Genomic DNA, 14,189 nt, shown 5'->3' on the forward strand with positions numbered 1-14,189 from the left:
TTGACAAGTCATACGGGTCACTTCTCGTCCCATCATAACACACACTTGCTCGACTGGAGACACTTCCAGAGATCGTGCTCGCCAGGCAAGTCGCTACACCTCTCGCAGAGAAGCTGAGTTTCACGGGAAGCTTGTGGGCGAGCGTTATCCTGTTGGAACAACACATCACCTTCCTGTTGCAAGACCGTCAAAAGAATGGGTCTAACAACGTTCTGACCGTACCTATCGCTGGTTAGCGTCTCCTCCGGAAACACCAAAGGTGAACGAGAGCTGATGTTTATCACACTGTAACGCCGGAAATGCATATCCTATTTCCATCTATTGTACTATAAATTTTTTCGTTATTTTGTCACCTGAAGATATGACATTTCTGTGTCTTTATATATTGTAATTGTTTTACTATTTGTATATATATATTTATGCATTTATGTCGATGTATAATTGGCTTGTTTTGTAAATATTATTTGTATTTTACGCTGGGTCTTGCCTAGGGAAAACTATGCTGTCGAACGAATACATCGATAGGTCGTGTGAAGAACGAAAGTGTGTAGGATGTTCGGTAGTGTTAACTCTGCCGCGTGGAGCGCGGGCAGCGAGAGGAGTCTGGCTGGAGTAGTGCGGTTGAGCAGGTGTGTTGTGTGAAGCTCCGGCGAGTTGCCGGCTTTCGGGATTTGGCAGCATGTAATTGCGCTCGACTTGCGATGATAGTTTCTGACATGGTGTCGCGGACGGGAAGCATTAGCTGGCGCACATCAAGAGCCTGTTTCGTCTGGTGACCGTGTCGAGAAGAAGGCGCGCCAACATCCAGCTTCTGCAACAGCGACGGCCGACAATGAGTGACTGTCGCCACCTCCTCGATCGACGGCTTCAAACCTTCGATCAACCAATAAGGAAGACTGGAACCACGTAAAATTTTAGAACTGTATGGCAGACCTCAGCTTTTAAAATGGTTGCATCACAAAATTACAGCAACTTAGCATGAACCTTTGTTGCTCATTGTCCCAATTGCATTGCCAAGCAGGGTCCCTTCCTTTTCCGAAATGAACCCGAGTGTCGTTGAAATTCAAACGCCAGCATTAAAATAATATAATTCAATTTCACTGCTTTAATTTCAAAGTTCAGTTAAAGTATTCATAGCTGGCTACAATATTTAGATTACACGAGCACAAATTAAGAGTGCGAGTTTTGTTAGCATATTTTAGCTTACCTGTGCCTGCAGCTCAGCTTGGTACGTACTAAATTTTACTATTGTTAATTGTTCAGAATCATTTAATTCAAGTTCGAAGTTAAATCTCTTATTTCTAAATTGCGTGGATTCAAGTAGCTTTTGAAATGATTGTTGAGGTAGCCCAAGACTAACTGTATTTCACTGAATTTCGATATGCTTCAAAAAGAAAGCTCACTATTAACTTCAGTCACTAAATTAACTTTCGATTTTCCGGTTTTATTAATTCTTTTGCTAAATTAAGTCAGAGTGTAGCGAAATTTATTACTTCTGACAAACTTTCAGTTTTCAAACAACACGTGTCAACCTTCAGTTGCCACGCTTTTAGTGCTAATTATATGTGCATTAATCTTTCATTTTCAGTTATTATAGCAATTGTCCATAGGACTGGCGGCCGTAATTTCCCCCAAATCTCAAATATCTAATTACCGCTAGTTAATTCTTAACGTAACGGCCGCACATTTACATTCTTTATTAACTTTACCCCTTTAAAAATTAATTCCCACCAGTTTCATTTGCATTTTTCCTTTCATTTAGATGTAACCCTTTCCTCCCTCTTTACCGACAGATTAACTTCGGTGACGGTTGCTTTTCCCAAATTTCCATTAGGTACACGCGGTTTAATTTTTCACTGTCATTAAGGTCGATAAGTGAGGGGGAGGTTACAACACGCCAGACCATAAGGCCTGCGAAGGGGCCAGCGTGTGTCTCGGACGAATGCACTCTGCGAGACAGGGCCCACCAGGTCCACGTCGTACTCACAGGCGACCGTCACTTCCGTGCAGTCAGAATCTGCTTTCATCGCTGAAGACGACAGAGCGCCATTGCAAGTGATCCTCTGACGTCAGCAGCCGAGTGGCGTGAGTGGGAGACTGTCCAAAGCTGTGTGTGCCTGTGCTCCCACTGCTAATAGCCGGTTAGCGACAGTTCATGTTGACACGCTAGTGCTGACATGCCCTGTTACTAACATGTAGACCTTCACGGCCGGAAATATCATGTCCATTATAATTATCCGGGCTGTTATGCCGTGTTCGGTTGATGAATTCCGCGTCGATTCCCAACGTTTCGTCTCCGACTGCGGGAAACATCTTCAAGGGGGTCCGTAGCTCGATGGAAGGTCCAACACACCCACTAGACCCCCTTGAAGTTGTCCCCCGCAGTCGGAGACGAAACGTTGGAAATCAACACGGAATTCATCAACCGACCACGGCATAACAGCCCGGATAATTATAATGGACATACCCTGTTACCTGTGCTGTGATAGCTCTACGGTATCCCCTGCTGGCCTCACAATACCACGATCCTGGCGGGCGTCCTGGCTGCGTGGACGACCAGAACCTCGTGTATGGGTTTGAGGATGTTCACGTGACCACTGTCAACAGCATCATTGCACTACACGTCCAAGTTGTGTAGGAATTCTCAGCAACCACCTTCCCAACACTCGGAAGGCAACAGTTGGGTTGGGTTGGGTTGTTTGGGGAAGGAGACCAGACAGCGAGGTCATCGGTCTCATCGGATTATGGAAGGACGGGGAAGGAAGTCGGCCATGCCCTTTGAAAGGAATCATCCCGGCATTTGCCTGGAGCGATTTAGGGAAATCACGGAAAACCTAAATCAGGATGGTAGGACGCGAAGGCAACAGTGTGACCCGTTGTAAGTAGGCTGTATGAAAATCACTGACTGTGCTGTGTCTGGTCTGTGAGAGGTTGGTATTGTCGGAATATTCGCTATTCTAGTGTTGGCCGGTTGGATGTGAGCAGCGCGTTGTGTTGCGCAGTTGGAGGTGAGGCGCCAGCAGTGGGGGATGTGTAGAGAGAGATGGCAGAATTTTAAGAGCGGACGATCTGGACGTGTGTCCGTCAGAGAAAGGAAATTTGGATGTCATGAATTTATATATATATATATATATATATATATATATATATATATATATATATATATATATATATAGTGGTGTTACAAAAAGGTACGGCCAAACTTTCAGGAAACATTCCTTACACACAAAGAAAGAAAATATGTTATGTGGACATGTGTCCGGAAACCCTTACTTTCCATGTTAGAGCTCATTTTATTACTTCTCTTCAAATCACGTTAATCATGGAATGGAAACGCACAGCAACAGAACCTACCAGCGTGAATTCAAACACTTTGTTACAGGAAATGTTCAAAATGTCCTCCGTTAGCGAGGATACATGCATCCACCCTCCGTCGCATAGAATCCCTGATGCGCTGATGCAGCTCTGGAGAATGGCGTATTGTATCACAGCCATCCACAATACGAGCACGAAGAGTCTCTACATTTGGTACCGGGCTTGCGTAGACAAGAGCTTTCAAATGCCCCCATAAATAAAAGTCAAGAGGGTTGAGGTCAGCAGAGCGTGGAGGCCGTGGAATTGGTCCGCCTCTACCAATCCATCGGTCACCGAATCTGTTCTTGAGAAGCGTACGAACACTTCGACTGAAATGTGCAGGAGCTCCATCGTGCATGAACCACATGTTGTGTCGTACTTGTAAAGGCACATGTTCTAGCAGCACAGGTAGAGTATCCCGTATGAAATCGTGATAACGTGCTCCATTGAGCGTAGGTGGAAGAAAATGGGGCCCAATCAAGACGTCACCAACAATGCCTGCCCAAACGTTCACAGAAAATTTGTGTTGATGACGTGATTGCGCAATTACGTGCGGATTCTCGTGAGCCCACAAATGTTGATTGTGAAAATTTACAATTTGATCACATTGGAATGAAGCCTCATACGTAAAGAGAACATTTGCACTGAAATGAGGATTGACACATTGTTGGATGAACCATTCGCAGAACTGTACCCGTGGAGGCCAATCAGCTGCTGATAGTGCCTGCACACGCTGTACATGGTACGGAAACAACTGGTTCTCCCGTAGCACTCTCCATACAGTGACGTGGCCAACGTTACCTTGTACAGCAGCAACTTCTCTGACGCTGACATTAGGGTTATCGTCAACTGCACGAAGAATTGCCTCGTCCATTGCAGGTGTCCTCGTCGTTCTAGGTCTTCCCTAGTCGCGAGTCATAGGCTGGAATGTTCAGTGCTCCTTAAGACGCCGATCAATTGCTTCGAACGTCTTCCTGTCGGGACACCTTCGTGCTGGAAATCTGTCTCGATACAAACGTACCGCGCCACGGCTATTGCCCCGTGCTAATCCATACATCAAATGGGCATCTGCCAACCCCGCATTTGTAAACATTGCACTGTTTGCAAACCACGTTCGTGATGATCACTAACCTGTTGATGCTACGTACTGATGTGCTTGATGCTAGTACTGTAGAGCAATGAGTCGCATGTCAACACAAGCACCGAAGTCAACATTACCTTCCTTCAATTGGGCCACTTGGCGGTGAATCGAGGAAGTACAGTACATACTGACGAAACTAAAATGAGCTCTAACATGGAAATTAAGCGTTTCCGGACACATGTCCACATAACATTTTTTATTTATTTGTGTGTGAGGAATGTTTCCTGAAAGTTTGGCCATACGTTTTTGTAACACCCTGTATGTATATGATGACTTTTCAACATTAGTAAGGTTAATACATTGTTTGTTCTCTATCAAAATCTTTCATTTGCTATCTATACGCCTATCAGTAGTTAGTGCCTTCAGTCGTTAGAATCTTTTATTCAGCTGGCAGTAGTGGCGCTCGCTGTATTGCAGCAGTTTGAGTAACGAAGATTTTTGTGAGGTGAGTGATTCACGAAAGGTATAGGTTAGTGTTAGTCAGGGCCATTCTTTTGTAGGGATTATTGAAAGTCAGATTGCGTCGCGCTAAAAAATGTTGCGTGTCAGATTAGTGATGATCAGGAGAAGTAAAGAGGGAAATGTCTGAGTACGTCCTGTTTTGCTCAGCTGTTCGAATTTCAAATAACGTAAGAGGTTTACCAGCACAGTCATTCTTAATTTTCCTAAGGGGACGTTGCACCGTTTCAAACTCGCTCAGTTGGCTGTCGGAAGCACGGGTGCCTGTCTGTGGCACGATTGCCTGCTTGCTTCACACGTCTGCACCAAGCTGGGCCTTCTGGCTGTGGGAGTTCTCTGATAGAGCAGACTCAGCTCTGGTAGCTCTGCCAGGGCGCTATATGCTGCCGGGCGGCGTTGAACCCACTATCAGTAGATGTACTAAACCCCTAGTGCAATATGCCGTCATGGGATCGAAATCGAAATCATCATACCAGATGTGTTAATTTTTTTCGGCAGTGTAGAAAATATCTGTTAATACTTAGAAAAGTTGTTGACACGAGTATTATTTAAATTCGGGGTCTAATCATCAAGGAAGGGCTTCAATGGGATATGACATTCAAGAATGGACCTCTGGACTCTCTTTTGGGCCGAGGTGAACCCAGTGTCAAAGCTTGAGGCGGCATTGGACGTTCTTTGTGAGATGTCTCCTGTGGGGCGACCAATCGTTCCACCAGTGCGCCTGTGTCGGCTACTTTGAGAACAAATGTGTTGCTGTATACTTTGAAAGCGTCTCGCGTTGGGAGATATCTCTTCCATTGTATCGGGACATCATTGGGGTGCGATTGTAGAGGAGAGTGCGAGCGAGCAATGCGTCGTTGGAAAAGGGAGTGGGCGGCAAAGGGGTGGTTTGTCGTTTAAAGACACAGAGGAGAGTGCGAAAGTTGATTTTTTTAATACCTATATGTGAACTGTGCAGAGAGACGAATGGAGGAACAGTTAACCTAAATCTTAAGTCTTTTCTTTCGTGTATACTTTATGCTCGAAGTAAATTGCAGTGACATATCAAGACGAAAATAATTTGTGAGTGACATGGCTGAAAACCTACAGGAAAGTGCGTCTGGTCACGAAATATTAACGAATGCAGTCAGTTCTAGTGCAAAGAGTAAACCAAATGGTCGCATGTCTTCCCAGTTGCGCTTCTTTCACTTTCCATTTCTCTGTCAGTGACATCACTTTCTTTTCCCCTATCTGCACTGGCTGTGTTTCATAATTTCCTCTCCCAGCCAGGGATCAGAGATTAATTCTGCCTTCCTGTGGTTTGTGTGTACTGTCGTGCTTTTCACGGCTAATTTCTTGATGTTGTATTCTGTATCATATGTAACTAACAATGTGCTTACCGTAACATGCAGGCTCTTTTAGGTAGTCAGAGACGTATTTCTCTGTAACTTACAAAATAAAAAGTTAAAGGAATATTTTTGTAGACAGGTAAAGGTAAAGAACGTTATTACAGAATATAAACATAGTTTATTTAGTTATTTGTGGGAGTACAGCAACGAGCTACAATTTTTTTAACACAACATTATATTTTCTCTGTCAGGCACTTTATGTATTTAAACCAACTGTGTACAAATGAGTTTACATCAAAGCTTTTAAAATTTTATTTACTGAATTTGAAACGTTCTGAGTTTTCGGTTGGACTGTACAAGCTTACCATAAGCTGCGTTGAGGTTGATGTTCTGGTAGGAGAAGGGTGTTCAAACGAGTGCTGATTTCCCTGAATGCACAGCTCAGTGCGTCTTTTAAACGACCTTTAGACGAGAAGTAAATTTTGAACACCTCACTCACATGAACTTTGCGTCGCCGGAACATTGACCTCAACAGCAGACGTAGCTGGGCAGTAGAGTGGTCTATGGCCAGCTTCATTTGCTTGCTCTGTGTCTGACCCAGGCTGCATACAGCAACATTATGACACACACTTTATTCCTCCTGAAGGCTGCGTAGTGCAGTGGTGTGCACCTATGTGAGTCCCCCGCAAGCGGGTCGGCACCAGCTTCTAGCAGTAGCTTCACAATCTCAGTCTCGCCCCTGAATGCTGCATGGAGTAGTGGTGTTCCACCGTTGCTGTCCCTCTTGTCGACATCAGCTCCTTTCTTCACCAGGAGCCTGACACATTCTGCATTCCCCTTGCCTGATGCTACATGCAGTGGTGTCCTACTTAGCGAGTCCTGGGCAAGTGCATCTGCACCAGCGTCCAACAGTAGCTCCACAATCTCAGTCTTGCCACTGGATGCTGCATAGTGTAGTGGTGTTCCACCGTTGCTGTCCCTCTTGTCGACATCAGCTCCTTTCTTCACCAGTAGCCTGACACATTCTGCATTCCCCTCGCCTGATGCTACATGCAGTGGTGTCTTACGTAGCGAGTCCTGGGCAAGTGCATCTGCACCAGCGTCCAACAGTAGCTCCACAATCTCAGTCTTGCCACTGGATGCTGCATAGTGTAGTGGTGTTCCACCGTTGCTGTCCCTCTTGTCGACATCAGCTCCTTTCTTCACCAGTAGTCTGACACATTCTGCATTCCCCTTGTGTGATGCTACATGCAGTGGTGTCCTACTTAGCGAGTCCTGGGCAAGTGCATCTGCACCAGCGTCCAGCAGTAGCTTCACAATCTCAGTCTCGCCACTGGATGCTGCATAGTGTAGTGGTGTTACGCCGTTGCTGTCCCTCTTGTCGACATCAGCTCCTTTCTTCACCAGTAGCCTGACACATTCTGCATTCCCCTTGCCCGATGCTACATGCAGTGGTGTCCTACTTAGCGAGTCCTGGGCAAGTGCATCTGCACCAGCGTCCAGCAGTAGCTTCACAATCTCAGTCTCGCCACTGGATGCTGCATAGTGTAGTGGTGTTACGCCGTTGCTGTCCCTCTTGTCGACATCAGCTCCTTTCTTCACCAGTAGCCTGACACATTCTGCATTCCCCTCGCCTGATGCTACATGCAGTGGTGTCTTACGTAGCGAGTCCTGGGCAAGTGCATCTGCACCAGCGTCCAACAGTAGCTCCACAATCTCAGTCTTGCCACTGGATGCTGCATAGTGTAGTGGTGTTCCACCGTTGCTGTCCCTCTTGTCGACATCAGCTCCTTTCTTCACCAGTAGTCTGACACATTCTGCATTCCCCTTGTGTGATGCTACATGCAGTGGTGTCCTACTTAGCGAGTCCTGGGCAAGTGCATCTGCACCAGCGTCCAGCAGTAGCTTCACAATCTCAGTCTCGCCACTGGATGCTGCATAGTGTAGTGGTGTTACGCCGTTGCTGTCCCTCTTGTCGACATCAGCTCCTTTCTTCACCAGTAGCCTGACACATTCTGCATTCCCCTTGCCCGATGCTACATGCAGTGGTGTCCTACTTAGCGAGTCCTGGGCAAGTGCATCTGCACCAGCGTCCAGCAGTAGCTTCACAATCTCAGTCTCGCCCCTGGATGCTGCATAGTGTAGTGGTGTGCAACCATTGCTGTCCCTCTCATCTACGTCAGCTCCTTCTTCCACCAGTACCCTCACGCAAGTAGGTCTGCGGAATGCTGCTGCAATGGCAAGCGGAGTCAAACCGAAATCATCCTTCTCCCGGATATTCGCACCAGATTTCAGGAGGTGCCTCACACTGTCTGGGTTGCCTCCCCGCGCGGCCAAGTGGAGCGCAGTTAAACCACCAGCAGTTCCCGCGGTCAGATTGGCCCCCGCCTGCAGCAGCCGCCTCACGCAGTCGAGGTTGCCTCTCAATACTGCCCCGTGCAGAGGTGTGCCCACGGTGTCACTCAGTGGGCTGCTGTGAGCCCCTGCACGTAACAAGTGCTCCACACTTTCAACATCGCCATTCCCTGCAGCGTAGTGCAGTGCTGTGGCGCCTTTCAGGTCTCTAACCTCCAGGTTTTTGGCTGAATTGGCCAGTAGCCTGACGCATTCCGCAGCCCTTGCATTGGCTGCAGCATGCAGCGGACTCTTCCGTTCCGAGTCCTGCGCAAGCGCGTCTGCGCCGACCCGCAGCAGTACCTTCACACACTGAGCCCTGCGCATCTCTGCTGCGCAGTGCAGGGGAGTCCGACCTGACTTGTCTTTCACATTGAAGTCAGCACCAGCAGAGAGTAGCGACTCTAAGCAGTCGACATTTCCAGCAGCTGCTGCCACATGTGTAGCTGTCACACCACTACTGACCTGTACATTGAGGTCAACCCCAGCCTGGATCAGCAGTGGTACACATTCTGCATCACCTGTTACTACTGCGCCGTACAACATCGCCGCACCAAGTGCACGGCGATACGTGGTATCGTCACCGGCTGTTGTCAGCTGCTGCACTATACTGTCAATCACAGATTCAGGAAGTATCTCTCTCCACTGGTCTAGCTCAACCTCCTGTGCTGTACATCCATCACTTAGTCTCTTTTTGACTATGTCTAGTGTCTTAAACGCAGAGAGCTTCGCCACCTGTAAATTGTATTGAGCTCTTAGACTGAATACAACGACATTAACGATTAATTTAGACACATTTTATCACCTTCTGATCACCAAAGAATGTCGACTGCTTCTCTAACAGATACATAATTGTTCTTACTTGTGTAAACTGCAGGGCGTTTCACAATGAACATACCAGTTTTAAGGCGTTGTAGCATTTCTTACGTTCAACTTACAATTGTAAATACACTACTGCCCATTAAAACTGCTACACCACGAAGATGACGTGCTACAGACGCGAAATTTAACCGACAGGAAGAAGATGCTGTGATATGAAAATTATTAGCTATCCAGAGCATTCGCACGAGGCTGGCGCCGGTGGCGACACCTACAAAGTGCTGACATGAGGAAAGTTTCCATCCGATTCCTCATACACAAACAGCAGTTGACCGGCGTTGCCTGGTGAAACGTTGTTGTGGTGCCTCGTGTAAGGAGGAGAAATGCGTACCATCACGTTTCCGACTTTGATAAAGGTCGGATTGCGGTTTATCGTATCGCGACATTGCTGCTCGCGTTGGTCGAGATCCACTGACGGTTAGCAGAATATGGAATCGGTGGGTTCAGGAGGCTAATACGGAACGCCGTGCTGGATAGTAACGGCCTCGTATCACTAGCAGTCGAGATGACAGGCATCTTATCCGCATGGCTGCAACGATCCTGAGTCAACAGTTGGGGACGTTTGCAAGACAACAACAATCCGCACGAACAGTTCGACGACGTTTGCAGCAGCACGGACTATCAGCTCGGAGACCACAGCTTGCGGTTACCCTTGATGCTGCATCGCAGACAGGAGCGGCTGCGATGGTGTACTCAACGACGAACCTGGGTGCACAAATGGCAAAACGTCATTTTTTCGGATGAATTCATGTTCTGTTTACAGCATCATGATGGTCGCATCCGTGTTTGGCGACATCACGATGAACGCACATTGGAAGCGTGTATTCGTCATCGTCATACTGGGGTATCACCCAGCGTGATGGTATGGGGTGCCATTGGTTAGAAGTCTCGGTCACCTCTTGTTCGCATTGACGGCACTTTGTTTAATGTGTTACGACCCGTGGCTCTACCCTTCATTCGATCCCTGTGAAACCCTACATTTCAGCAGGATAATGCACGACGGCATGTTGCAGGTCCTGTACGGGCCTTTCTGGATGCTGAAAATGTTCGACTGCTGCCCTGGCCAGCACATTCTCCAGATCTCTCACCAATTGAAAACCAATTGAAATTGAAAATTGGTCAGTGGTGGCCGAGCAACTGGCCCGTCACAATAAGCCAGTCACTACTCTTGATGAACTGTGGTATCGTGTTGAAGCTGTACCTGTACACGCCATCCAAGCTCTGTTTGACTCAATGCCCAGGCGTATCAAGGCCGTTATTACGGCCAGAAGTGGTTGTTCTGGGTACTGATTTCTCAGGATCTACGCACCCAAATTGCGTGAAAATGTAATGAAATGTCAGTTCTAGTATAATATATTTGTCCAATGAATACCTGTTCATCATCTGAATTTCTTCTTGGTGCAGCAATTTTAATGGCCAGTAGTGTAATACACAAATTGAAAGAGCAACTGAAACAGTTTTGTTTGTATACCGGTGCACAATGGGAAGAGTATGGAATGACAAAATAGTGACTGAAAAACGTGTTGAACGAGTGCGAGTCTTTCACACTTAGCCCTTGGGGGCTGAATGTTAAAGGGGCTATCTTTTTCGGTGATTAAACTGTAACATGTTTCTTATCTTGATGTCCTACAGCTGTGGAAGAAGTTAATCAACACATCTTCATTTGGGAGCAAGATGGTGCGCTGCCTTGTAAGGTGTCAGGCAAATCCAACACCTTCCATGAAAACCCTGACATGATAGCAAATCCGGCAGTATGACACATAGCTCCGAATAAATCCTGACGTTAAATTATCCAAAGTAATACGATCAACGAGTGAGCAAATGGAATACCACAGACTAACACAAGAAGGCCTAAATGCATGTCATACCTTCCCACCGTGAAACAGACGCAGTTCCGAGGGGAGAAACGAGAACAGAAGCCGAGAGCAGAGTCGTGTAAGCTAGAAGGCCCCACAATAAGGGACACCCACATCTCCCGCCAACCGCCAAGACCACCCCACAGCCCACGTTAAAAGATAGAGCCCTCCAGAAGATCAGTATAGATCTTACGATAACACTAAAAGGGCCACACCAGCTGCACGTTTTAGCGTGAGACTATACGCGTCTCTGTTACGTTGCAAACTTTAAAAACATTGCCACCACGAAAAGTATAACGTTTCTCATTGGATAGACAGAATTTTTGTAGGCGGAGTTTAAGGTTAACATTGACCTGACTGGTCAGTTGAAAACACAGCCAGATACATTTTTCTTAAACCCACTTCAGTAAATTGTAGTAAAGAGAAGTTCGAGAGAGTTGTTACCGAGACAGCGAGGTGTGTGGAGCTGCACCGCCCGCCGCCCCCTGACGCTGACTAGCCAACAGCAAGGTAATGAACGCACGTAGGGAGACACGACGTAGATCAAACAGACACCACGCAGAATGTTAGAGCCTCTCTGGCATAACTTAGTACGCGGCTGGTTAAACGGCGCCGTACCCGACGGGTGGATTCGGCGCAAGGGTCGGTTGACACAGCATTTTATGCATGACCTCCACATTCACGCACGATCTGACGCGATCATGTGTGTGTTCCTCCGGTATCAGTTGACCTATCCGGCTTTAGAAACTGTATTATTGCAAAGGTTACTCCTGACAGATTGATCAAGGTTTCGGAACAATTCGCCTATCGACCCGATGTGTGATCTGTGTTCACACTGAATAACTGTAAGAAAAACTGTTTGCGTTTCTCCTTCATTTGGTGCATTATTTACAATTGTAAGGTGAATGTAATATCTGCCGCAGTGCCTTATAACCTGTACATTCATTTTGAAACACCCTGTATTTCATAAACATTTTGGAGCATTGTGCTATACAAGTTGCCTAAACATCATGAACAAATCTTTGTTTCCCAGAAAACATACACTATTTACATTAACAGAAAAGAAACATCAGACAATACGAATTTCCTAACAAGATCGTGTTTACAGAGCAACACCTCTCAGCCGCATGTAATGTATTTTATTATCGGACCAGCCCATAATCTGGTTGTATACATAAACGCCAGATTAGGTCGCTCTAATGAAATGATCTAAACCAGATGTAAACTAAATGTTTCATTCCGCGATTATAGGCTACGTGCGAACGTCGGTCGGATAATGAAACTATTTAAACGCAGCTGGGAGATTTAACTGTGCAGGTCTTGTAACACTACCCGCTCTACTAAATTAGCAATATGCCGACAGTCTTACTTCTCTGAAAGGAATTTTGATTTGACCGCTATCGTGCGTCATGGAGAGGCATTCGGACTATGTTTCGTTTCTCAAAAGAATTCTAATGAAAGGAAGCAGAGGCAGAACAAACGGGACTCGAACCAAGGTTCTGCCAGAAACAAGGTTTGCTTTGTGCAAACTACAAAAGACAATGGCCGACACCCTAATTAGGAAAAATTGTAATCAAATAGTAGCACTGTTAGTAAAGTATGTTAACTGCTAGAAATGACTTTACTTGGTACTGATATTCTGTTTTGCACATAGGGTTCGAGACAGTAGCACATTGTAGCAAGCATTGTACCGGTGGTGTGGTATGCACAACACAGAACGAATACAGAAACGTTTTAACAACAACTGGCTCTGAGTAACACTTACTATCTGTATATTAAAGCAGAGAAGTTAATGATCAGCATAGGCAATTAATTGCTGATGGTGGAGTACCGCTAACTGGGACATGAGGGTTCGAGACAGTAGCACATTGTAGCAAGCATTGTACCGGTGGTGTGGTATGCACAACACAGAACGAATACAGAAACGTTTTAACAACAACTGGCTCTGAGTAACACTTACTATCTGTATATTAAAGCAGAGAAGTTAATGATCAGCATAGGCAATTAATTGCTGATGGTGGAGTACCGCTAACTGGGACATGAGAATTTTTTATCAGTTTAATTATTGACAGACACTGGGATTGGAACAGTCTTCAGATAGTCATATTACGTGTACCGATCACCATTTCGTTTATCAGGAAGCTTTCACTTACTTCTACTAGCTGGCGCACAAATGAAACACGAGGCACCAGAATCAACTATAGATAGAACAGTTGCAGCCAGTTACTTATTGAAGCACACAAATGTTATAAAATTGATAACAGCACTTCATTATACTGTTATTGTAGTATGGATTGCAACACTGGCTCAACAACTAACCTTGCGGCCCAAAACATTATTGTATCAGAAATTCATTCCAAAGCTGAAAATTTCAGTTAAAACACATTATGAAAATCACGTTTAGCTGCAAATACATAAAATATAAACATTCTTAGAATTTGGCATATAGTAATTCCATGAAAACGTCTTGATCGCTAAAAACTGTATTTATGATGCGTTTCGAGTAATCATCATCGGATAACTCTGGTAAATTCACACAAAAGAAAAATAAGGAAAGCTTATGCATGTAGATGAAGTTGAAATGGGAGATATGATACTGCGTGGAGAGTTTGACAGAGCACTGAAAGACCTGAGTCGAAACAAGGCCCCCGGAGTAGACAGCATTCCATTGGAACTACTGACGGCCTTGGGAGAGCCAGTCCTGACAAAACTCTACCATCTGGTGAGCAAGATGTATGAAACAGGCGAAATACCCTCAGACTTCAAGAAGAACATAAT

At 45.8% G+C, this 14,189-nt stretch overlaps 1 protein-coding gene across 1 annotated transcript in view; it reads right to left on the bottom strand.

Moving 5' to 3' along the window:
* Positions 1-6,855: 6,855 nt before the first annotated feature.
* Positions 6,856-14,189, bottom strand: part of LOC124716869 (serine/threonine-protein phosphatase 6 regulatory ankyrin repeat subunit C-like) — a 30,703-nt gene continuing 23,369 nt past the window's right edge. The window contains exon 2 of the mRNA XM_047243422.1: positions 6,856-9,411. Within this exon, the coding sequence (XP_047099378.1) occupies positions 6,856-9,411 (2,556 nt within the window). The remainder of the gene's footprint in view (positions 9,412-14,189) is intronic.

The sequence above is a fragment of the Schistocerca piceifrons genome, chromosome 9 (genome assembly GCF_021461385.2).
Source record: "Schistocerca piceifrons isolate TAMUIC-IGC-003096 chromosome 9, iqSchPice1.1, whole genome shotgun sequence".
Lineage (NCBI taxonomy): Eukaryota > Metazoa > Arthropoda > Insecta > Orthoptera > Acrididae > Schistocerca > Schistocerca piceifrons.